Source organism: Schistocerca serialis, chromosome 4 (assembly GCF_023864345.2).
Source record: "Schistocerca serialis cubense isolate TAMUIC-IGC-003099 chromosome 4, iqSchSeri2.2, whole genome shotgun sequence".
Taxonomy (NCBI): domain Eukaryota; kingdom Metazoa; phylum Arthropoda; class Insecta; order Orthoptera; family Acrididae; genus Schistocerca; species Schistocerca serialis.
Window position 1 is genome coordinate 236,247,818 of NC_064641.1, and position 27,489 is coordinate 236,275,306.

At 41.0% G+C, this 27,489-nt stretch overlaps 1 protein-coding gene across 2 annotated transcripts in view; it reads left to right on the forward strand.

Moving 5' to 3' along the window:
* The window catches only part of LOC126474910 (protein spartin), a 97,381-nt gene that overhangs the window by 21,676 nt on the left and 48,216 nt on the right, over window positions 1-27,489 (forward strand). For both annotated transcript variants that reach the window (XM_050102406.1, XM_050102407.1), the window contains exons 3-5: window positions 19,979-20,295; window positions 21,822-21,956; window positions 22,824-23,012. In XM_050102406.1, the coding sequence (XP_049958363.1) occupies window positions 19,979-20,295; window positions 21,822-21,956; window positions 22,824-23,012 (641 nt within the window). The remainder of the gene's footprint in view (window positions 1-19,978; window positions 20,296-21,821; window positions 21,957-22,823; window positions 23,013-27,489) is intronic.

Sequence of the window (27,489 nt, forward strand, 5' to 3'; positions counted from 1 at the left end):
GAGAACTTTTGAAGCTGGTGAGATCCTATCTGCAAATCTATGCACAATAGATGAATACTTCAAAAAGTGGAGACTGACACCAAATCCAACGAAGACTGAAGTCAGCTGCTTTCACCTTAACAACAGACTGGCCAATGCGCGAAGTTGAATGTCACCTTTAACGGTTAGGTCCTTCACCACCGAGACTTTCCAAAATATCTAGGAGTGACTCTTTATAGAACCCTCTCCTACAGGAAGCACATAGGAAACACCACAGCAAAGCTGAGATCATGCAATAACATCATACAGAAGCTGAATGGTACATCATGGGGCGCAAGAGCTATGACGACACTGCGATGGGCTGTCTTAGGGCTGGTCTATTCTGCTGCCAAATACTGTGCCCCAGTGTGGTTTAATAGCACAAATTTGAGAGAAATTGACATAGAGTTAGATGCAGCAATGAGGACAAGAACAGGCTGCATCAAATCTACTACTCTATATTGGTTACCACCTCTAAGCAACATTGCACCACCAGATCTCAGAGACAGAACTTCCTCCTCAGGGAATACCAAAAATTACTTAAAATCCCCATCTTCCAACGCACTCTGATGTTCCTGCACTCCGAATGAACTGAAAAAAAACTAGGCAATCACCTGTCCTATTTGCAGAATTGCTACAGGCAGCTACTTTCAGTATCAAGTGGACAGAAATGTGGAACACTGTTGCCCATGAGGAACATCAGACCCTCCAAATACCTGACACAAGACCAGCCGGTATGGAATTAACGTGGCATGCTCAGAAAAAAATTAATCAGATGCACACAGGCCACGGCATCTGTGCTGAAAACCACTACTGATGGTGAAAGGCTTTGTCTTCTCAATGTGGCTGTGGAAATGAACACCAGATGATCCATCACAATGTAACAAGCTATAGCAGAAGAGCCTACCATGGGAACTTGGAAGATTTCTTTGAAGCGACAAAGGCAGCCCTTGAATGGCTCAACAAATTAAATATTAATTTATAGACTTATTTTTTAAATTGTAAATTATGAAATTAATATATTTTTGTAAAATTATGTAATCCACAATTGTTAGTTGCTGTTCATATGTAATGCCATAAGCTAAATAAATACGATCTTCCATTCTCGCTGTGGAAATTGGAATCAGTTCTGTCTGCAGTCAGAGATGCTGCTCCAGAATTGGATCAAATTCATTATGCTATGCTCTGTCATCTGTGTCCTGGTGTCCAAGACAAGCTCCTGTCTTGTTTCAATCAGATCTGATTTGATGGACAGTACCCTATTTTTTGGAAGAAGCAATATTAATTCCCTTATGGAAATCAGGCAACATCATGCCAGCCCTAATAGTGTCTTGGGGTGTAACTCTTATCAGCTATTTGGTTAAGACTTTCAAGCATGTGGTCAAATGCCACCTCCTCTGGCTCCTCAAATCACGGGGTCACCCCTACCAATTCCAGTGTAGTTTCAAGTGCTGCTGTTCCACACTTGACAACTTAATTGTACTGGAGATGGCGATATAGGAGTCTTTCATAGCTTCAGCCATTTACTTGGTGTGTATTTTGATCTTCAATAAGCATAAGATGCCACTTGGAGGTAGCACATCTTTCATCAATTTCATGAATGGGGACTGCATGGACATCTTGTGTTTCTTATTCACTCCTTCCTCAAGGACACGTGCTTTCACCATTGTGTTGATGATTCCTTGTCTGATTGCTTTGTTCAGGAGAATTTGGTCCTCCAAGGCAGTGTATTCAGTGCACACTGTTCGCAGTCACTATCAGTGGCATCTCCTTTGCAGTCAGAATCTCAGTTAAAAGTTCTTCAATAAAACTGGTTTTGGTTCTCATTTGAGAAGACTGCTTGCATCAACTTTACCCATGCTCATCTTAGTTGTCACCCAGTGGAGCTACAATAGGGGACACTGTTTTAAATTTTAATGTCAATGTGCACTTTTTGGGCCTGCTATTTGACTCTAAATTAACCTGGTTCGTGCACCTGAAATAATTGCAAACAGAGGGCTTCAAATCACTAAATATTTTGAAATGCCTCGGCAGAAAGGCGTGGGGAACTGACCTGTCCCACCTCCTGCAGTTTTATAGGGCACCACTTGTCAGATCACCATTACATTGCAACAGCATCATTTATGGATCAGCACATATTTCCTACCCCAAGATGTACACTGTCCACCATAAGGGCACTGGGACATTGAGTGGAGCCTTTCGGACCAGCCCAGTTAAAAGTCGATGTGCAAAGGCTGGTGACCTACCACTGCCAATTTGGTAGCATCTCCTTTTGGCTTCATAAGCGCTTAAAACTTCATTGTTGCCTCATGGAATTTAATGTGGTTGTCCACACCAACTTGTGCGACTATTCAGGTATTGCCCCCACACAACCAAACTGTTTGGGATTAATGCATGCCTTATGATCCTGTCCTTTCTTTTTGTCAGTGTTTTCCACATATTTCTTTCCTTGACATTTCTGCAGAGACCCTCCTCATTCCTTACCTTACCAGTCCACCTAATTTTCGACATCCTCCAATAGCACCACATCTCGAATACTGTGATTTTCCTTTCTTCCAATTTTCCCACAGTCCATGATTCTCTGCCACACAATGCTGTACACAAAGTATACATTCTCAGAAATTTCTTTCTCAAATTAAGGCCTGTGTTTGATACTAGTAGACTTCCTTTTACCAGGAATTCCCTCTTCACTTGTGCTAGTGTGTTTTCTATCCCCACCTTGCTTCGTCTGTCATGTGTTAATTTGCTTCCAGGCTAGTAGAATTCCTTAACCTAATCGACTTCATGGTCACCAGTTTTAATGTTACATGCATCATTAATCTCATTTCTGCTGCTCCTAATTATTTTTGTCTTTCTGTGGTTTACCCACCTACCATATGCCATGCTAGTTAGACTGCAGCAGGTCCTATAACTCTTTTTCACTTTCACTGAAGATAGCAATATCATCTGGAAATCTTGTCATTGATATCTTTCCACCTTGTATTTTAATCCACTCTTCTATTTCTGTCGTTGGTTCTTTGATGTACTGATTGGACAGTAGGGACAAAAGACTGCATCCTTTCTGATATCCTTTTTAATCTGAGCCCTTCATTCTTGGTCTTCCATTCTTATTGTTCTGTTGTGGTTCTTGTGCATTTTTTTGTGTTACTCATCCTTCTCTATAGCTTATTCCAACTTTTCCCAGAATTTTCAAAAAATCTCATGAAAGTGTTTTCATTCTTTTTAAGTCGTATTTTCCTTATCAAGTGCCACCAGAACTGACTCTCTGCTGCATTTACCTTTCTGAAAGCCAAACTGCTCATCATCTAACAGATCTTCAGTTTTCTTTGCCATTCTTCTACATATTATTATTGTCAGTAACTCGAATGCGGAAACTGTTAAACGGATTGTGCTACAATTCTCACACTCATCTGATCTGCCCTTGCTATTTTCAGGATTGTGTGGATGATATTTTTCCGAAAGTCTCATCGTAAGTCTCTAATCTCATAGATTCTACATACCAAGCTGAATAGTTGTTCAATTATCACTTCCCCACTCACTTTAGAATTTTTGAAGAAATGTTTCTGAAGTATCCTTGTACTGTGTAGGGATGAAAGACACTTCATAATAACTGTTTGTAATTTTATAGGAAACAGAACTAAAATACAATGTCTCTAGATGAAAATCTACACAGTTGAAGTACAAACAGAACTACCTCTCTCAGATGTTGCATGACATGTGCATACACAATGAAGTCCATGAGTCATTGTGGGTGGTGGAACAGAAGGAGCAGAGGTTGATTGACATTAGGATCCAACCTGGCACTTGGAGTAAGTCTTTGAGATGATGATACTTCCAGAATATGGATGTCGACAGTTGTGGGAGATGATGGCTTGGATGACTACAGCTGCTGGTGGGATGATGTGCAGCATGTCATGGCCACTGGAAGTGGCAGACAGTGGTCCTTCCTGTGTTAGCGACATGTTAGCGACAGGTGCTCACACTGAAGGCAATGACACTGTATGATGAGCTGCTGCTTGGCTAATGTGAAGCCCTGGGATGTAACTGCTCCAGCATGGTCTGGCGGCAGCCTAAATAATCTTCCACAGAACGACGACCACATGGCGCTATGAGGGCAAGTGACGCAGTGTAGAAAAGTAGTGCTCTGCCTACAGTCCTCTGTGCTGTGACAGGCACACTGCCTGTCAGCAAGATTGGCACCTCTGATGCTGTGACAGCTACTGGTAGCTTGACTTTATGCAGAACCATGACACTATTTATAAACCATCTTTGTGGTAAGGCAGGAACAATAGCTGGCAAGCGTAGCATACTACACATGACTGTGGCAGCCAAAATATGCAGGGGCGATCCTGCGTACACCATGCCCCTCCCCCCTTAAAAAGAGATGGTACAACCCTCTTAAAGAAGTGCTACATCCAAGGCAGTAGGTCGAACACAGCCACCAGTGCAGACTGTCCAAACAGCTGGAATAAAACAACAGCAGAGTCAGTCAGTGTGTAAGCATCTGCCTGGGAACTGACCAGTGCATTGCTAAGCACAGTGACACAACCTTGCAGTCTACTAGCAATGAACAGAACCATAACAAAATGCATAAAAAGAACCCAGACATGGCATGAACACTTGAATAAGAATTAAATATACAATGAACATGGATGCTGAGCTGAGGGTGTAAGACTATCACGCCTTATATATGAGAACAGAAAAATCACATAAGCATTGCATAACAGCTTCCAAAAGCTCAGGCACATGAAGATACTGAAACAAACTACTAAACAACACAGGAAATTGACCACAGTAAAACAAATATTCCATGCCCTCTTAAGGCAACCAGCCTCCGCATGCAACGGTGGGGCCGACTTGGCATAGGCAGAGCTTAAGCAAAATTTCTGTGAAGGTAGCCCAAAGCTTGGAAGAACACACGACTGGATTGGGGGTGCCAGTGGGAACAGTGCTGGGCTGGTAGCAACAACAAGAGCGATCCCTGGGGAGGTCAGTGGCAGCGGGAACAATGGGCTGAATGCAGGGATGGTGGTGGCTGCGGCAAGGGGGTCAGCTGTGTCAGGGCCAGCAACAGATACACTGACCCGACAGCTAGGATTGATGTCAACAAGGCTGACAACAGCAGGAGGGTTGGCCGTAACAGGGCTGACGAAAACAGGAATGGCGTTGTTGTCGACATGGGTGATAACAGGTGGACTGACCAGAACAGCTGGTGATGACCAAACCGATTTAGAAGGCTTTTTGCATCATCAACAGGGCGGGTGATGACAAGAGGGCTGGCCAGCACAGGGATGGCAACACGTGGACTGACACCTGGATTGGCATTGCTGACAGGCTGAGTGATTACTGGAGGGCCAGTCGAGACATGGCTGGCTTTGACAGGCCTGACAAATGTACCGAAGTCAATACTGACAGGCTTGGTGATGACTAGAGGGCCATCTGTCACAGAGCTGGTGATGTTTGGGCTGATGACAGGGCTGAGGTGATTGCTGACAGGCCTGGCGACGACAAGAGGGCCAGCCATGTCAGGACTGTCACCAAAAGGAGTGACACCGAGAGGAGAGTCAGTCACATAAGGGCAGCACCGATGGGAGGGCCGGTCATGACAGGGCTCGCACTAACAGGACTGATGCCAACAACAAGGGAGTTGATGTATGATGGTATCACAGGTAAGGGCGAGAGGATGGGACTACCACCGTAGACCTCTGTGAACGCAAAACTGAGGGCCACACGTACAACGACTTTGCGAACAACTTGACTGAAGTAGGCCCAGCTTGCCCCACACACAATTTCTGAACACCCAGTCTGGACACTGTTCACGAACAAGCTCACTTGAACACTGTGGGGAAGACTGTCTGACATTGACCAACAATGTGACACACACACTGCTTGGCCGGAGGTGACAATCATAACATATGTGTACATCTGTTTCACTAACAAGTCATAGCCCTGGAAAAACCTAACAACACAAATGAACAATTACTGCTCCCATACTAGCAATAAAATGAACACTGTGTTACATACCTTAATGCTGTAGGCCATAAAATGCCACTCCAACTGCTGATGGTACAACGACCAATCTTTCAGATCATTAAACATACGAAAAGTCGGTGCAGATGTAGATGCGGCTGTAGTAGCCGAAACCTAAGTGAGCTGAGTTACACCCTGCAGCAGTTTCTGAATTTACTGCTCCTGTAACTGAATGAATCGAGACAGACCACTTGGACGGAGGGACAGACATGATAAGAAAAAACGACACACAAACCTTACATGAAAATACACTGCCAGTCCTGGAATGTGAACTGTCACAGGAGTACGAAAAATTCATGAAAGAACCACTGGAAATAATACAGACCAATATTGTCAACTAAGAGAATTCACACTTGTAGAACGTGTGAATGGAAAGCCTGAACTACATAGGAAATTAAGACAGTGACCAAGAAAATTGTTCCTCTGACTTGCATAGACTGAGAAACTTGCCCTGTAATTAGAATTGTGGAGTGCAATGGGCACCAACTGCCCTCTGACTGCGTGACAATGCAAGAAGTGTGAAAACACTGTCCCACCAAAACAACCTAGCCCAAAACCTAGCAGTTGAAAAACCATATTAACAAACTTGAAGTGAAACTTGTTCAGCAAAATGAACCAATACACAGCAGAAGCACTAAAACAGACTTTGAGTGCTGAAATACGAAACGTTTTACCTCATCATCATTGAAGCATAAGGCAGATGAAGGGGGGGGGGGGGGGGGAGGAGAGAAGACAGAGTCAAAATGCACTAGTAACACAAGCGTGAAAGAGACTCATTGCAAATGAATCATGGCAGACTGGAGAAGAGGAATGAAAGACCTCACAGAACACTTAACCTTGTCTCTGTTGAAGTAACCTCATACTAAGGAGTGAGAGAATCTTTGTAATAACTTTTTATTAACAATACACAATACAATGTCCCTGGATGAATGTCCACACAGCTGAAGTACAAACAGAACTGTTTCTCCTGGGTATTGTGTGAGATGCACCTACATGAAGAAGTCCGCAGGTCGTGGTAAGCTTCGGATCATGAGGATCCAACCTGGCACTCTTATGTATGTCCATTAGATGATGATATTTTTGGTATGTCGGGCATTGGCAAATGTTGGAGGCAAAGTCTTGGATGACATAAGCTACCGGTACGATGACGTGGTGTGGCATGCCACCTGGAAGCAGCAAACAGCAGTCCTGCATAGTGTTGGTGACAGGTGCTCACAGCAAGGGCGATGACTTGGTATGGTGAGCTGCTAGTGTAGGTGGTGTGAAGCCCTGGGGCATAACTGCTCCAGTTTGGTCCAGCGGCGGCCTAAATAATTTGCTACAGAAGGATACCCATGTGGTGCTGTGAGTGCAGGTGACATAGCTTCATATAGAAGTAGTGCTCTGCCTACAGTTCTCTCTGCCGTGACAGGCTGCTGCCTGTCAGTGAGGTTGGCGTTCCTGGAGGCTGCTGTGGCGGCTGTTGCCAGTGTGACTGTACACTGTACCATGACACTTACTTACAAACAACCTCCAAGTTGAGGCAGGGGCCATACCTTGCCCATGAAGCATACATGTTACTGCAGTGGCCGAAAAATGTAGGGGGCAACCCTGAATGTTGTTGTTGTTGTGGTCTTCAGTCCTGAGACTGGTTTGATGCAGCTCTCCATGCTACTCTATCCTGTGCAAGCTTCCTCATCTCCCAGTACCTACTGCAACCTACATCCTTCTGAATCTGCTTAGTGTATTCATCTCTTGGTCTCCCTCTACGATTTTTACCCTCCACGCTGCCCTCCAATGCTAAATTTGTGACCCCTTGATGCCTCAAAACATGTCCTACCAACCGATCCCTTCTTCTAGTCAAGTTGTGCCACAAACTTCTGTTCTCCCCAATCCTATTCAATAGTTCATTAGTTACGTGATCTACCCACCTTATCTTCAGCATTCTTCTGTAGCACCACATTTCAAAAGCTTCTATTCTCTTCTTGTCCAAACTAGTTATCGTCCATGTTTCACTTCCATACATGGCTACACTCCATACAAATACTTTCAGAAACGACTTCCTGACACTTAAATCTATACTCGATGTTAACAAATTTCTCTTCTTGAGAAACGCTTTCCTTGCCATTGCCAGTCTACATTTTATATCCTCTCTACTTCGACCATCATCGGTTATTTTACTCCCTAAATAGCAAAACTCCTTTACTACTTTAAGTGTCTCATTTCCTAATCTAATTCCCTCAGCATCACCCGACTTAATTCGACTACATTCCATTATCCTCGTTTTGCTTTTGTTGATGTTCATCTTATATCCTCCTTTCAAGACACTGTCCATTCCGTTCAACTGCTCTTCCAAGTCATTTGCTGTCTCTGACAGAATTACAATGTCATCGGCGATCCTCAAAGTTTTTACATCTTCTCCATGAATTTTAATACCTACTCCGAATTTTTCTTTTGTTTCCTTTACTGCTTGCTCAATATACAGATTGAATAACATCGGGGAGAGGCTACAACCCTGTCTCACTCCTTTCGCAACCACTGCTTCCCTTTCATGCCCCTCGACTCTTATAACTGCCATCTAGTTTCTGTACAAATTGTAAATAGCCTTTCGCTCCCTGTATTTTACCCCTGCCACCTTCAGAATTTGAAAGAGAGTATTCCAGTTAACATTGTCAAAAGCTTTCTCTAAGTCTACAAATGCTAGAAATGTAGGTTTGCCTTTTCTTAATCTTTCTTCTAAGATAAGTCGTAAGGTCAGTATTGCCTCACGTGTTCCAACATTTGTATGGAATCCAAACTGATCTTCCCGAAGGTAGTCTTCTACCAGTTTTTCCATTCGTCTGTAAAGAATTCGCGTTAGCATTTTGCAGCTGTGACTTATTAAACTGATAGTTCGGTAATTTTCACATCTGTCAACACCTGCTTTCTTTGGGATTGGAATTATTATATTCTTCTTGAAGTCTGAGGGTATTTCGCCTGTCTCATACATCGTGCTCACCAGATGGTAGAGTTTTGTCATGACTGGCTCTCCCGAGGCCATCAGTAGTTCTAATGGAATGTTGTCTACTCCTGGGGCCTTGTTTCGACTCAGGTCTGCCAGTGCTCTGTCAAACTTTTCACGCAGTATCTTATCTCCCATTTCGTCTTCATCTACATCCTCTTCCATTTCCATAATATTGTCCTCAAGTACATCGCCCTTGTATAAACCCTCTATATACTCCTTCCACCTTTCTGCCTTCCCTTCTTTGCTTAGAATTGGGTTGCCATCTGAGCTCTTGATATTCATACAAGTGGTTCTCTTCTCTCCAAAGGTCTCTTTAATTTTCCTGCAGGCAGTATCTATCTTACCCCTAGTGAGATAAGCCTCTACATCCTTACACTTGTCCTCTAGCCATCCCTGCTTAGCCATTTTGCACTTCCTGTCGATATCATTTTTGAGACGTTTGTATTCCTTTTTGCCTGCTTCATTTACTGCATTTTTATATTTTCTCCTCTCATCAATTAAATTCAATATTTCTTCTGTTACCCAAGGATTTCTATTAGCCCTCGTCTTTTTACCTACTTGATCCTCTGCTGCCTTCACTACTTCATCCCTCAGAGCTACCCATTCTTCTTCTACTGTATTTCCTTCCCCCATTCCTGTCAATTGTTCCCTTATGCTCTCCCTGAAACTCTCTACAACATCTGGTTCTTTCAGTTTATCCAGGTCCCATCTCCTTAAATTCCCCCCTTTTTGCAGTTTCTTCAGTTTCAATCTGCAGTTCATAACCAATAGATTGTGGGCAGAATCCACATCTGCCCCAGGAAATGTCTTACAATTTAAAAACTGGTTCCTAAATCTCTGTCTTACCATCATATAATCTATCTGATACCTTTTAGTATCTCCAGGATTCTTCCAGGTATACAACCTTCTTTTATGATTCTTGAACCAAGTGTTAGCTATGATTAAGTTATGCTCTGTGCAAAATTCTACAAGGCGGCTTCCTCTTTCATTCCTTCCCTCCAATCCATATTCACCTAATATGATTATTTCTCTCCCTTTTCCTACTGACGAATTCCAGTCACCCATGACTATTAAATTTTCGTCTCCCTTCACTACCTGAATAATTTCTTTTATCTCGTCATGCATTTCATCTATTTCTTCATCATCTGCAGAGCTAGTTGGCATATAAACTTGTACTACTGTAGTAGGCATGGGCTTTGTGTCTATCTTGGCCACAATAATGCGTTCACTATGCTGTTTGTAGTAGCTAACTCGCACTCCTATTTTTTTTATTCATTATTAAACCTACTCCTGCATTACCCCTATTTGATTTTGTATTAATAACCCTGTAATCACCTAACCAAAAGTCTTGTTCCTCCTGCCACCGAACTTCACTAATTCCCACTATATCTAACTTTAACCTATCCATTTCCCTTTTTAAATTTTCTAACCTACCTGCCCGATTAAGGGATCTGACATTCCACGCTCTGATCCGTAGAACGCCAGTTTCCTTTCTCCTGATAACGACGTCCTCCTGAGTAGTCCCCGACCGGAGATCCGAATGGGGGACTATTTTACCTCTGGAATATTTTACCTAAGAGGACGCCATCATCATTTAATCATACAGTAGAGCTGCATGTCCTCGGGAAAACATTATCTATGCCTTCTGCCTTATTTGTCCACAGGTGTTCCAAATCTGTGTAAACTCTGACTCTATGTCCTCCATATCATATCATATCATCAGACAAGTTCTCCCCCTCGTAGAGGCCTTCAGTATACTCTTTCCAACTATCCTTTTATTTCTGTATGTTTAACAGCAAAATTCCCCTGTGCACCCTTAATGTTGATGCCCTTGTTTTTAGTTTCACTAAAGGTTGTCATGATTTTTCTATGTCATGATTCAGTCCATCGGGTGACCATATCTTTTTCAATTTCTTCACATTTTACTTGCAACCATTTTGCCCTGTTGTCCATGTACTTCCTATCTGTTTCATTTATAGGTGACTTGTATTGGTATAGTCCTGCCTTTTCCTAAGCATTTATGTGCTCTCTTCTTTTGTCAGTCACTTGAATATTTCTTTATTGACCTTTTTTTTTTAAATATATAATTGCTATATCTAAACTGAGCTTTTGTATATCTCTCTTCAGATTTTCTAGCTTCCCTAACACATTCAGACTTCTGACTTGAAGAATGTTATTCTTTCACTGGTTGCTCAATTTTTTTCTCATGGCAACCTCCCAGATATCCAAATGGGGACTAATCCAGAATCTTTTGCCTACAGAGAGATCTCCATGACACTTTTTCAATTACAGGCTACATGCATTATGTATCTTTAATATAGCGGTTTTCATTGCATCTTGCATCCTCATACTATTGATCATTTCTGATTCTTCTGCCTTTTAGGCAAGGTTTCCCACCCTGAGGGCAAGAGGGTACTCTGAACCTCCTTCTGTCCTCTGTCCATTGTCAATACAAGGTTGACTACTTATACTGGGAGTCTTCAGTTGCCATTGCTGTTGACTTTTATTCATGATTTAAGCAATGGCTAGAATCAAACCTGGGAACCAGGACATTTTGATTATTAGCCAAACATGGTGTCCCTAGACCATCGTGACAGTACTGCTTAGGGAATTGTGCGCAAGCACAGCACCGATCCCGAAATCCGATGCATCGACCATCAACAAAAGGGGTTTCTGGGGATCAAATGGCGTAAGGTAAGTATTAGAAAGCAACGCTGATTTCAACTGGTGAAAGGCGCGTTCGCATTCCGTCATCCAGACGAACGGAACACCTGTACGGCGTAAGCGATGAAGCGGAGCTGAAAGGGAAGAGGCATTGCGCAGAAAGCGATGATAATAGTTAATTTTACCCAACACACTCTGTAGCTGTTTCACATTCCGTGGTGAAGGCAAATCTTGTATGGCACGGAGGTGCTCTGGACTCAGATGTATGCCTTGGGCATTGATGACATGTCCCAAATACGGCAAGTCCCGAGCAAAAAACACACATTTGTCCTTCCGCAAGCGAAGACCATGTTGGCGCAATACCTGAAATAATGTTCGTAGGTGTGCTAAATGCTCGTCGGCTGTCTTTCCGGAGATCACAATATCGTCCAGATAGTTCGCAGCAGTAGGGACCGACGCACAAACAGTTTGTAAATATTGCTGAAACAATGCAGGGGCGGATGCACACCCGAATGGCAGTCTTTTGAATCGGTACAAACCAAGATGCGTGTTAACCACCAAGACGCGCTGGGATTCGGCGTCCACTGGGATTTGCAAGTACGCATCAGCTAGGTCCAACTTCGAAAAGTATTTACCCGGGCACAGTTTATCAAAAAGATCTTCCTGGCAGGGTAAGGGAAAAGTTGCAATCACGAGTTGTGGATTCACTGTGGCCTTGAAGTCCACACAAAGTCTCAGTTTTCCGGAAGGTTTTGGCAAAATCACTAAGGGTGAGGCCCAGAGAGAAGCTTGCACATGTTCAATTACACCTTGTGATTCTAAATCGTTTAATGTTCTTGCGACCTCATCACGCAATGCGTGGGGAACATTGCGCGCTCGGAAAAATTTCGGTTGCGCGTTTACTTTCAGTTCCAAATGTGCTTCATAATTCTTAGCGCAACCTAAGCCCGGTGCAAAAATGTCTGCAAATTCTTCACACAGACGAGAAACACTGTCTGAAGGCACAGTCTGATTCACTGATAGGACCTGATTTACGATAGACATGTTAAACAACTGAAATAAATCTAAACCAAACAAGTTCACTGCAGTAGAAGAACGAAGAACGTAAAATGACACAAGTTTTGTTTGTCCCTTGTATGTTGCAAGAAGAGTGCACTGTCCTAACACAGGAATTTTCTGTCCTGAATATGTAGTTAGCTTAACATTTGCGGAACGCAACAGAGGTGTGCCCAGTTGTTTGTACGTGTCGTGATTGAGCAATGAAACTGCAGCTCCGGTATCGAGCTGGAATGGTATGACCGTGCCATTGAAGTCCAAATCTACAAAAAGTTTATTGTCCTGCCGACGACAAGAGCGATTGTCTTGTGCAATTTGAACTGATACAGGTACAGCATCACTTGCTAATTGACGTGATTTCCGGTGACGTCGACGCACAGTATTTGTGGGACGAACACAGTCACTGTTAGAGAAAGTGGCACTTGACGAAGTGGAATTAACTACATGAATGTCCATGGGCGAAGGTCCACGAGCCTGAGTGTCCTTGGTTCGATTCCGGCGCGAAGTGAAGGGCCTGGAATGGTTGTGATTGTCTGATCTGAGCTTTTTCTGGCAAACACTTTGAACATGTCCTTTCTTACGACAGAAAAAGCAAATAGCTTGGCGTGACGGGCAATTTTCACGCGAATGTCTAGTAGCACACCGCGGGCATGATTTCACTGCAGGTGTATGCTGTCGCGGCACACCTGGTTTAGAGCGTGGCAGCAGCTGTGCGGACGTGCGCGAGGGCAGTTGACCGGGCCGCGCAGCGCGCCCCGCGGGCCGGTTAATGTTACACACGGCTGGCGAAGTTTCAAATGATTCCTGAGCACAGTCAAGTGTGTCTTGCCTATCTAATATGTCTATCACTTGCTGAAGGGAGGGATTAACTAGTTTCAAAATTTGCTCCCGTATACGAACATCAGAAACGTTCTGTGCAATTGCATCACGTACCATTGTATCTGAATAAGGGAGTCCACATTCGCACTCAAATGCACAATCCCTTGTAAGGCCTTGCAATGTTGCAACCCACTCCCTGTTAGTTTGACCGGACAAACGTTTCGTACGAAAGAAAGTATACCTTTTTGCAACTACATTGACTGTTTCTTTGAAATAGGCGTCCAATGCCGACAAAATTTCTTCGTAGGACAGAGTTGCTACGTCGCGTCGGGGAAACAATTTCACTATCACACGGTACGTTTGCACCCCTACACACGCCAATAAATGAGGCTGCCGCTCGTTACCTTGAATTCTGTAGGCGGCGAGATGAAATCCAAACTGGCGTGACCATTCCGTCCAGGATTCCACGTCAGGGTCGTAGGGCCTAAAAGGCGGTGCAACTGCGAGTTGTGGCTGCGGTAGCGGTGAAGCGGCGGCTGCCGCATCGGTTTGAATGGCACGTTGACCCTGGACGAGCTGTCCAAGGGCATCCAATAACGCCTGCGTCTGCTGATTCTGCAAGCGATAAAATTCGGACAGTACATCTGGCGAAGCCATGACACAAGTAAATGTAAGCAATTAGAAAGAACACGTATCCCATCCTCGTCGCCAATGATGTGTTGGCAAATGTGCCAACACCTTGTAGATAGAGGAGGCCGAAATGCACGCTATCTAACGCAGACGGGCGTGAATTCTGGAACAGGATAAGTAGTGAATGCTAATAAGAAAAGTATGCAGCTCCTCGAATACTTAACTTTTATTCCTTCATGTGAATACAGCATTCTTGATGAGACATTTCATACGATAACTATCAAACTATGTAAGGCTAATGGCGCCTTGCTAGGTCGTAGCCATGGACTTAGCTGAAGGCTATTCTAACTGTCTCTCGGCAAATGAGAGAAGGCTTCGTCAGTGTAGTCGCTAGCAAAGTCGTCGTACAACTGGGGCGAGTGCTGTTCCGTATCTCGAGACCTGCCTTGTGATGGCGCTCGGTCTGCGATCACACAGTGGCGACACGCGGGTCCGACATGTACTAAATGGACCGCGGCCGATTTAAGCTACCACCTAGCAAGTGTGGTGTCTGGCGGTGACACCACAGAGAGTCTCTAGCTTAAATCCACACTACCTGCCATGTTCCCAGTGAGTATGAACCCTTCACTGCCTTGGCTTTGTGCGGCTACCCATGTTCATTTTGGACCTCATTCACTTCCCGTGGAAACTAATCTGGATTTGATCTATCACTGTAGGTTTCTAGACCTTCAGTGCAACTTGGCGATAACACCTTCATGTACACTGATGGCTTTAAGACTAACTGTGGTGTCGGGTGTGCCTTTGTCATTGGCACGGACCATTTTTGGTATCAGCTGCTCTGTATTTATAGCAGAGCCCTTCACCCTCTATCAGACCACCCATTATATCCAGCAACCCAGGCTTTTTAATTATGTCATTTGCTCCAATTTTCCTAGTGCCATACAGAGCCTCTGTGTGCTGTACACAGTTTAACCCTTAGTGCACTGTGATGTTCATGTGGGTTATTGATCACATCAGTCTGTCGGGAAATGAGGCTGTTGATGCTGCTGTCAAGGCTGCAGTCCTCCTATGTCAGCCTTGGGATGATCTCTGTGTGTTGCCATCTGTCAGCAGGTGGTGTCACAGAAACCAGCTCTGGAAATTAAACCCCTCCTAGCTGTTTGGCCAACCTCCTCTCGGCCCTTTCACTGCGAGGAAATAATTTTATCCAGGTTGTGTACTGGGCGCTGTCATTTTAGCCATCACCATTCGTTAAGCGGTGATCCCCCACCACTTTGTGCTAATTATTGTCAACCTCTGACAATTCACCATTTCCTGACTGAATTCCATTTTTTAACCACTTATGTTCTATTACATGTTTGCTGTCTGAGTTATGGGCCATTTTAGTAAAGTATGCAGAGGCTCTCAACTGCATTTTACTTTTATACGTCGTAGCAATGTGGGCAAAGGACATTTAATTTTTGGCTTGGGACCTCTGCTGTCTCTGTGGCGTATTTTGTGGACCTTTCTCCAAGAGGAAATCCTTATTTTTATCACTCTTTCCTTCCATTGATTGGGCTTAATGTATACTCGCTTTTAACTTCTTTCACTTATTACTGTTGTAAGGTTATGACGTGGGTGCTTATGACCTTAGTTGTTTTTGCTCCCTAAAACAAAACCTGCAAACCCCCAGCAGTCCATGCTTTAGCCTCACTATCACTCCATATGGAGCTGTCTGCTTTTCTCTGACAAATGATGTGGAGTGATACAAAATGTTGCAGTGAGTCCATTACTTTTCTCAGGTTTCACAGTTTGGTGATCCTACTTTGTGGTGGTCAGATGTGGTCAACTGGAACCTTTATCATGAATATATATGCCCTCACATTCCCATGCAGTCAAATATTGGGCTACTGTCATCTGGATATTGCACTATTTGATCAGATGACCAAATGGAGATCCACAATGAGGCCCTTCCAAATTCTGTCAGGTTCTGATAATGCTGTCTCATGAGTAAATGGCATCTCCATGTTTATCAGTGATCACTCAACATTTGACATTTTCCATGATGATTATGTCCACTACCGGGCCAGTTAATAAATTAAACATGAACAACAGTCGTGCTCTCTGGTTACCTTTCTGCCTGCCACAGAGAATTGCAACTCTTAATTATTTACATACCCACAGTATGCTTTGGTAAAGTGATGTGTCACTCAGTGTCTACCTAAATTACAAATGATGGTTGTGACACTTGAAAGTATTTTTATTCGTCAAGCAATTTAGGATCACAAACTGTTTGGAAGATTTTGTCATCTGTCTTTGTATGTATGTGGGTATGGATGAACATCATGCATCTTCATTGTGAGACAGCAGTTGCAGCTTTATCATGACTTGTGGTACAAAGGGCATTGAAAAAGTTTTGCACAATCCTCTCTAATTTTATATTTTGCTGGAGGAGAATGAAATTTTTTGTGAATATACTTGGAACATTTAGCTATACACTGAACCTACTCAATGTAGCCCCTATCAGCTGTGACGCATCTGGCCCAACGCTCTTTCCATGCACTTTGGTAAAATTCTGGGGGATTGTCTTTTACACCATTGCCTGACACAGGAAATAAGGTCTTTCTTGCCATCAAATGTTTTATCATGCAGGTGGGCCTTCAGACGACTAAAAAGGTAAAAATCAGACTGAGCCAAGTCCAGATTGTAGGGAGGATGAGGAACAATTTTCCAATCCATTTTCCTGATTTTCTCCTGTGTCACAAGGGCTGTATGGGGTTTGGCATTGTCATGGTGTAGTCTGATGATCTGACCCTGAAGCCGTGGTCTGTGGGTCTTGATGGCATGTCGCAGCTTGTCCAATGACAAAAAGTAACGGTCCCGGTTAATTGTGGAGCCAGGTTCCAAAACATCAATGAAAATGACACCACACCTGTGGCAGTTCCTCCTGCTTTATTTATGTCTTCGTTTGTTGTCCTTGGTGTTGCCGTACTACATTGCTACACTGGCAGAAAAAATGGGTTGTGGATTCCGACACTGACTACCGCAAATTATGTAGCCAGCAGGTGCACAGTTGTGTTTCATAGTACTTTAATTTCACTGTTCACAAGCCCCCAATAATACACAATTATGTGGTCAGTGCACTATTATTTAACCTTTGATAAGCCTCATTAATAGCTAGCAGGTGAAACTCCACATACTGCTACAATAGTTTCTTGTTAAACACCTACGAGGAGTAAAAACATAACCACAAAGTTCACAGTTCTTGAAGAATAATCAGGTACATATGGAGCAGACACATGGCCTAATTGTTTAACACTCATTCTACAGTTAATTTGAATCATTGTTATTGCTCTAACCAGCACAGGTTACTTGTCAGAAACTTGGCCGTGGACTGACTGTCTTGTGACCAAAAATTGGGCCCTTGTATATCATCACAATAATAGGTACTGAAACTACACATTGTTCGAAGTGTAAATTACAGAAATTACGATTGAAACTTAACTTATTAAATTAAGTGAATACATTGACAAATTGCATCTTTTTAACAGTGTCTTCTACTACTAGGGTTAAGCCAAATTATTTGTTTAAATCATGAAATTAACAAATATAGTTACGCAAACAATACTTTTGACAAAACTGCTAATTACTTTGGAATTAATGAAGAGCTGATTTTGCTAACATGTTTTCGAATAGAGCCAAATAGATACTTAAAGATTGCTAGCATTTTGTCTTCCAAATGTTTACAATTATTACAGAATTTATATTTGTTTATATGTCAACAATAGAATTTAAGTTATGAAACAATCACTGATTTCACCCTATACTGAAAGATACTAACTAGAAATAGTCAAAATAAATTAGAAAAATCAATTACGTACATAAAACTAAGCACAAAATTTGATCTGGTGTTATATTCTTTGAAACTGAGGGCCAACCTTTTTCTTTTATGAAAATACAGATTATATTCATGTATGCTAATGGTAAATAGTTCAAAGTGAAGAAATGAATTTAAGGAGGCAGATGGCAAAATAAGAGGGAAATTAAAATTATCCCAGCTTGCTTCATCACACACTGATCCCAGAAGGAGGAGGCCATCACCTTTCGGCCTGCTGTTCATGAAAGTCTTTGTTTCTTCTTCAGAGGGGAATCTGGATGACACCCCTCCATGGATTGGGTCTTGCTGTCAGGTTCGGACAAAAACAACCATGTTTCATCCTGGGTAATGATGCCATCAAAACACTGATTCCAATCTTCAGTAAAGGTCTTCATTAGACACTCGCACACATTCTTCCTCATCTTTTCATTTCTCTTGTCAGTAATCTAGGCACCCAACGTGCATAGATTTTTCTGTACCTTAGTGACTGTACCAGTGATACCACACTACCCAATGACAAACAAGTCATTTCAGCAAGCTGTCGTGTCGTCACACATCTGTCATTTTGGATGATTTGATCAGTGGTCTCCTTATTCACATTACTCACTGCCAATGATGGTCTACTGCATCGTGGATTGTCCAGTAGAGAGAAATCACCTTCTTTAAAGCTCTGCAACCACCACTGGATACTGCTGTGATTCGCTGAGTCCTCCCCATAAACGGGGAGCAACTTCCTGTGTATCAATGTGACAGAGTCATCGCTGGTCTTCAAGAGGAACTCCATCACCGACCGTTGTTGCAACCAGACATCTACTTCATGGTTCATTATGGCTCACTTGTAAATAAAATAAAATACTTTTGTAATACCAACATATAGCTAAATGTTCCAAGTATGTTCACAAAAAATTTCATTCTCCTCCTGCAAAAAAAAAAAAAAAAAAAAAATCAGAGAGGACTTTGCGAAAACTTTCTGAATGCCCTTTGTACATGCTGACTCTTCACTGTTCCTTATACCAGTGGTCAGTCAACCACATTTCTGAAATGTTGTTTCAAATACTTTCATTTTAGTGGTGAATGTTCAATTGTGAAGTATTGCGCCTCATCACTACTACTGTTAATGTATAGAAAGTAAAGGTTTATGAGATTTAAGCTCACTTTCCCAACAAGAGAGTTGTATGGATTCTAATAACATCAGTGTTGAGAGAGGAAAAATGATGGGAGATGGGACCACTAGAGACCTTACCTTTTCTACATTTTTTTCCATGTTTGGTTCCATTGTATATTCCTTAAGACATATTTTCACCTTCACTGTATTTATTAGTTAATGTGTTTTTATGTATGCGTTTTTCAAGCAATCATCCTTTGTCACAAATTGTACATAAAGTGCCATTGTTAAGAGATGACCCATTTGCATACATGTATACTACTTATAACTGCCATATGCATTGGAAATCAAATACAGCAATCAAGGTGGACCAGGAATAAAACTAAATAATACCGTACAGTGGATACCAGATACGAAATAGAAAATCCTGTGAAATACTGCACAGTACTTGCTGTCACTTACACTGATTCGACACTGATGAAGCTTGCAACAGCTCTTCTGACCAGTCATGTCAGGAATACTACAGATAGTTTAACACCAACTTCTCTCTTCCTGATGGTTCACATTTCTGTATTTTTACTGTCAGGTTCCGTGCTTGCCTCAATAAGGAGAATATTTATGACCTTGACTTTCCCTTTTTCAGGTTTTATTGCTTCTTTGAAGCAATGTATGTATGGTCAGAGGACATATGCTTTCTTATTTAACTTTTGCACCAAATAGCAATTTTACAGTGCTTTTTCCACATGTTGCTTGTAAAATAGAATCTTCACAACTTAAGCAGACTCTTGATTTGACAAATTTTGTTCTGTTAATCAAGGAAAGAAGTCTTGCACCGGATTAGTGATGCACAGGTCAGTGCAGCAGGGAGTGCATCATCTCAGCAGGCACCACCTTCTTATGAAGAGGCAATGTCGGCACCCAGTTCACCCGTTCCAGAGCCATCTCAGATTCAGACATATGAGGATTTGGGAAAAGCCCTGCAGAGGTTAAAGCCTGATAGCAGTAAGCTGTGTGATGAGATGCATGGGGAGCTACTGTTCATAGTGGATGGAGTTAGAATTTACTTTATCTCACCTGATGGTTCTGTCACATCTCCATCAGACCCTGCATCACTACAGATTGTACATGTGAAAGGTATGCTTATGATGGAGTTACTTTTGCAGAATTTGTGTTATTCATTTATTCCTAGGCAGCAGAGCTTCTGCTTTCATGTATCTTGACGTTGTTAGATACTTTTGAATTGGAAGCAAAATGTCGGACGTTGGAGTGAATTGTTTGATTCCCTCAGTGTAAGAGAACCCCAACAAACTCTACTTTCTTACTTTCATTCCATGTTCAACCAAAATCCTTTACAACAACAAAAATAATAAGAAACTGCTATCATCCAGTAAGCTTGTGGTGTTGTACTTGTTTTCCTTCAATTAAGACTTGAAGATATACTAGAAAATGCTTCCTCTGTTATTGCATTGCGAACTCACATCTGGTTGTTGAGTGCTAATGAATAAATTTGTGCTATATCATCAGCAAAAACTTCCCAGTTAAGCAAGTGGTTCATAAACTGAAAAGAAGTGTTGAGGAAAGGGAGTACATGAATGAATGTTGGATACTTACAGTAAGACTTTTTGCTGTGTTATTTTGGTTTATAAAATTTTGTATTTAAATTTGCAAGTGATATTCTGAAACAGTGGTGATGGTGTAAGACAACAATATACCAATATACAGGTATGAATAAGTAAAAACATTTTCGGTGCACCAATCTACAGTGGAAGATGTGCTATAATGATTGCCCCTGTGAGAACAGTTAACCAGAAAGAGTACTTTGGTATTGTCCATTGTACACATCATTATTCAGAAAATTGTCTTTGGTTGGCATTAGTTCAGAATTGGTGATCAGTATCATAGACAACAGAAATAGTGGTCCCATGGACACATTATTTCTGACAGTCTGGAAATTATGCGGAATCTTAAAAACAACATTTTCAATGATTTTGTGGCAGTAGATGACTATTGTGTTCACTGTAGTAATACAGAAGTAAAAGGGAATGAGAGTTCCCTGTCCAGAGAGCTGATGGTTAATATTTTCTGAGATTTTGCTGCTTTGTCTAAGGGTGGTGTCTAAACAGCAAAACTTTATAAAACATAATAGGCCTTTATGAAGGTTTGCTGTCAGAGCAGTGCTGTCAGATGAAATGGAGTAGATGAAAAAGTTTATCAAAAGGGATTTGAATTCTGTCAAAAGAAAATTCGCTTGTGAGCTCTGAATTCTCCATTATAAGGAATTGCTCCTCTCACCCCCCTCCCCCTCCCCCCTTTTCCCTATTGCCTGTGAAACTGTCTTTTACGCAGGTTGCAGGTTGTGAAATTGTACATCATTTGCCCTATTTTCCAGATAGGACATCCAATAATTTCTTTCTGTTTTGTGAACTTTAACTACCATTACATTGGAAACATTTCTCCAGCAGTGATAAGACTGAGTAACTTATCGTACCCAAATGCAAGCTTAGCCACTAATGGAATCTGGCAGATTATATATTTCTGCAGAAACGGGCTAATGGTATAATGACTGTTTCAACTTTATATTGAGTAATGTATTTGCTTTTCAATAATATTCCTATATGTACTGGATTTAAAACTGAAGTCAAAGGAAAATTATGTTGCAGATGCAGAAGGAGAGGTGCCAAGTTATTACTTGCAGCTCGGCACATGGATTTATCCATTAATACCTGGTGTTTCGCCATGCTTTCGTACACAATACGGGGCTTTGATACTACCTGACTTGCATTCTGATGTTCCTGGTAAGTGTTATAATGTGTATTTGTGTAAAATAAAATCAATAGAACAGTGAATGCTCTTTATAGTGTGCAGATGAAAGTTAGGATGATTTAAAGGATGCACATTGGAAGGAAAGAATACTAATTTCAGAGTATATAATTTATGTGAAAGATTACTATTGGCCACAGATAAAATTCTACAGTATTGGGTTTTAATTACTCAAGTTTGGACTGAGCATAAGTATTCTGCTTAATTGTGTAGTGTTAAGTAGATGCCAGCTTGCAGCAAATCATAAGCTTCTATAGAAACACACAAGCAGCCAAAGATAATATGGATCAGGGGGTATACCGTATTCCCAGAAATTTATGAATTCAAGGACTCATAATGGAGAACCATAGATCTGCTTGCATGTGCTCCTCAGTGGCAATTATTTTTCCAATTACTTAAAGCCAGATTTAAAAAAGGTGACAGAGGTACAAACAGTGCTCTGTAGTACTCACTATATTAGTTATGTGCATCACTTCAGCTCAAAAATTGCTCCTTTTGGTGAGAGGTTGGCTGCAGTCATATCATGGACTGCATCATACGATACTCAGTAGGACGAATGAAATGTCAGAAAATTTTGACTGGTATAGAAAAAACAAATAGGGAAATTGATAGTCTTTTCAGTTATCACTATTATTAGAAGAAATTGATGAGTTGTTACAGTGTTGGACCAAAATGATTTCAACTTCAACGTACATTTTTTAAATTTATAGCTCTTCTATTTTCCTTTGTTCACTTGCAGTTTTATTGTGTTTACATGCTGTGTTTAAATCAGTGTAAAATAACTGCTGCCATACAGTAGCAGTTTTGGCAAATTATACGCAACAACATTGTTCACCAAACAGGTGCAGCTGTTGGACTGATCCTACCTGAGAATGCAGATGATTCATTGCTTGAGCTCTTGGATGACATCCTACAAGGTGTCATGCGCCAGGAGGCACCCCAGGCACTGCCTCGCATGGCGAGAGCAGCGCCAGCTCTACCACCTGCACCATATAGCTATAGTCAGAGAATCTCAGGCGCTCTCATCTCAGGTGAGCACGCATGTATTCAGTACTTATAGACTGCATTAATAGTTTATCATCATCATTGTTAAATTGTATGCACTATGTTAATGTCAACTTGTGGTGACTTAGCACAGTTATTATTTTCGGTTCATGTTAATAATAGATACTAGAGGTATATATGTACAAAAATGAAAGTATGAAAAGATTGTGTAAAACAAGTGAAATCATTTGAAGAATATGGTAGTCATTTTCCCCTGTAAGAACTTACGTAATTTTTGTAATTATTTAGGTGTATTATCATCTCCAGTTTTACACCATATTTTGTGAAACAATACAGCCTTTAAAACTAACTATAGGGAAGATGACGCTTAAATTGAATAACCAAGAGGGACCAGAAAATCTGACACTGTACTCCAGAGGTGATCGAAAAGCTTCACTGGTCTGCCTGAGCAAGTCTACTAGGATAAAAAAATAATTTACATCAAAATATAACAGTGTAACAAATATCATAGAACATTGTGAAATTATTAGGAACAAACTGACACCCAAAAGTGACAAACGTAATAATAATAATATACTTGGTTATTTAATTAGACCATCAGATCTCACTTGTACAAGATACACCTGGATGTTGGACAAACTTAAAATTTTTAGAACAAAACTTCACTTTACCATATGTGATACAAATTTTTAGCCATAAATGATGCAACATTGCTGCACAAATTTACTTATGTGTGATCATACACAGCTAAGTTAGCACAGCACAGATCATCAGACTAGATCACAATTAAGAAACTTAGTCAGCTGCACATGAACAATACTAAAAATTAAAAATAAAACACAAAAGCATAACAGCACAATTCAGATAAATTATATACTATAAACTTGTACCTACTATAGTGCAGCCACATTGTAGACTAGGAGTACAAGAGGCTGATGACCTCAGAAGTTAAGTCCCATAGTGCTCAGAGCCACTAAAAGTACAAGAACTTTTATGACAAATTCAATTGTAGATATTCATCAACAGAATAAAAAGAATGCATTATTAAGATTTTTTTTTCTTTATTCCTAAATGTGTTTCTGTTTTCCCTAATTTATGGTGGTAGTTTATTCTTAATAAGGAGCGAATTATTTAGTCTCACCTGAGTACTTTGATAGTTCAGTTTTTGAATCTCTGCATATTAATCTAATTTATTGGGCGCAGTTCTTGCATTTCCCTCTGTGGCTACTGTAGAGTTCTGTAGTGTGTGCTGATAACCCTTGTTTGTCTGTGTGGTGTAGTTTTCCATAGTCTTTAGTATGACTGTGATTGCTGTGAGCAGATGCAAGCTGAATTGGTGACATTTTGCTCTCAGCTCCAGGGTGTGATTGCTTTGGTTACACAACTTGAATCTGAAATGGATGGGCATCACTATTGCGGGCCAGCAAGGGAGTCCAACAGATATCCACTAAGTCTGAGTCCACCAATCAGTCTGCAGCCCAGTTACTGCTCACATTGAGGTTCTCAAGAACAGGTCCATAAGTGAAGCTTTATTTTCTTTTACTGATCCAGTTCTAAGTGCTTTAAACGTTAAATGTTCTGTCTCTGGTCCTTTCATAGTTCTGGCTAAAGCCTTTGACTTAGTCAGTCACTCTCTGCTGCTTGAAAAACTACAATTTCTTGGCATCAGAGGCAATTGCACTATGTGGTTTCAGTCATACCTCAGTAACAGGAGGCAGGTGGTTGCCTCAAAATCTGCCTGTGTTGTTTCCAGATGACACAAATCTACTTTTTCATAATCTGTCTCTACAGATTGTTAAGGATGTAACAATAGATTGTATAGATTGTATCAATGGACTAATTTTCTGGGTACACAAAAACAGACTACAATTAAAAAAAAATAAAAGCAAAACTGCCCATACGCTTTTCAGTGCCTCTAAAAATCACTATATGTAAATGGAACCCATACTAACTGACAATGAAACAACAGAGCTAGTCAATGAGATCAAATTTCTTGGTGTGTGGTAAGACAATAACTTACAGAGGAATATTCACAGAGAAAAGCTACTAAAGAAATGGAGTAATCTGTGCTATGCTTTTCACATTCTTAGTCAGTCCTTGGACAACACTGGTTGGTCAGCTGGTACAGCTAGCCTTAGCCTGCAGTGACGTGGCCAGCCACAGTTCACAAGTAAAAAGAGATGAGCAATACAGTTTTGATTGTCATTTAATTTTTAAGCAGAATGAAATAACACACTGCAAATCTCCCACAATATGTTTCTTAGATGACTAGACGAAAACCACAACACATTATTCGTTTTAGCTAATGCACTATTGTAATTAAAAACAAGAATGATGAAAATTCCTGACTTAACCACAGGTTAATTTCTTCTGTATAAGCCATGTGTAACGTAAGAGAGTATTGAAGGATTTCACCATATAGTTAAATATTGAAGCTACTGAAGGTATTAATTACAGTTAGTTGTCTGGTACTCTCTTAGCTCCTTCCTAATTAGAATCCGAGAAATACATTACTCTGGAAGTGTCACCTGCCATGTTGATAATGAGCCTGTCAACAACAGAATCTACAAAGCCAACCAGGCGCAGTATTTTCTCTTCTTCTTTTATGACGAGCCATTCTGTATCCCGCCAGCTTTCAGCAGTGACGTGTGAAATGAAATGATAATGAGCCTATCAACAACAGAATCCACGAAGCCAACCAGGTGCAGCATTTTCTCTTCTTCTTTTATGACGAGAACCGTTCTATATCCTACCAGTGTTTGGCAGTGACGTGTGAAAAAATACATGCGTTAGTTCCAGTACGTCTGGCAACTTAACAGTCTTGTTACTTCTCGGGTCAAATCCCGCAGCTTGGCTCCAGTTCAGTTCTGTTGGGTTTATATTGTAATAGTACAGTAGAAAATGTAAAAATGCAGCATTTGTATGTTGTGCTTGATGCTGTGAAAATGATTGTGTTTCATGTTTCTATGATGCTTATCTACCTCTGTGGTATAAAACAGTGGACATAGTCCAAATAAAGAGGATTTGGTTTTTCATTTTCGCATTAAAAAATTAAGTTGTTATGTTTTCTTAATTTTAACAACTTTTATGAACAGTCTTTCATTAAAAATCTTTAATTAAGAATTTGTATTTGAAATGGAAACAGGAAATTCGTATCCAATATGTAATTAGAAACAAGAAGACATGCATTATTCATAAAACATGATGATGAGTTTTATAATCATGAGTTGTAGGTATTTCAAATTGAATGAAAAAAACGGTATCGGGAAGATTTGAATCACCGCACGAATAATCATTTTGTGATTACGTTCCATTCCACTACTGATTGCACTACACGTTCAATGCTCATTCAGTTACCAACTGTGTTATTTACAACACTCGAGAAAGCTTCAAAGCCGATTATCTCTGTAAATTTATGAAAAACTTTAATAACACCTTATTTCTTAGCACTTTTTAACTGTGTTCCATGTGTGTGTTTCACTACGGAACAGAGCGCAACCTCAGCCATTTTCTTACTGCACATTAGCAGTGCGACAATTGGAGCACAATGCTGCAGAGGCTGTGACTGTACATGATTTTTAAAATAAAAACTACGTAGCTAAAGCGTGATTAAGAAAAAGTGTGATGGCTATTAATTCATTTGAATATCTTAAAGTTTCATTGAACATAACTCGGTAATAAGATATCTAATACATAAGTAGGACCTACTTCCAAGAGCATAACGAAACCAGTGTGGCGTGCAATGGCTTCTGACCAATCATTGCATTTGTGTTTGTTTACATCAGGTTTATTCTTATGATGGACGGATTATACTCTGCTGATGACAGTTTCCATGAGCTTCCAAAAGAACTGAAAAATGAGGTTGAAAGTCAGATTTTCAAATCTATCCAGAAAACTTTCCTTGTGGCAAGCTATTTCAGTCTTTTCCACCATTCCTGCTCCTGTCTATAGTCTTTGTTGGTACAGATCCATATCCACTGTAAATTTCATAAAGGAAGCAAATAACACCGATTTTGTGACATCGTCCTACAGTAGGCCGCAATCAACCTGTGGTACAGCTGACGTTATTCTGACTGAGCATGCTTGGGACCAATGAAATTTGCAGGAAGTCTTTCACACATAGGATGACCTAATAAGGGTTACAACCAAAGAGTGGGACAGGCTTGAGCAGCCGTATCTCAACCAAATAGTAGCCAACATGCCAAGAAGGTTCCAAACCTGTTACAGTGAACAATGTGGAGTTAAAGGTTGTTGAATGTTACCCAACAACATATTCCGATGTGCAAAGGTGTACACTTCTGAACAGACAACCTCTATTGTGAGCTAATTCTTTGATTCTTTGTTCCTCTTGAATCTAAGCCTACACGTTTGTAGGTATACAGGTGTTTCAAGTGCAGTTTACTTAGAAAGTTTCTAGAATCAACTTTAAATGATGAACTTAGGAACATTGTACAACTCCCTGTGCATCACTCCCATAGTGATCACAAAGTCAAGAATAGACTA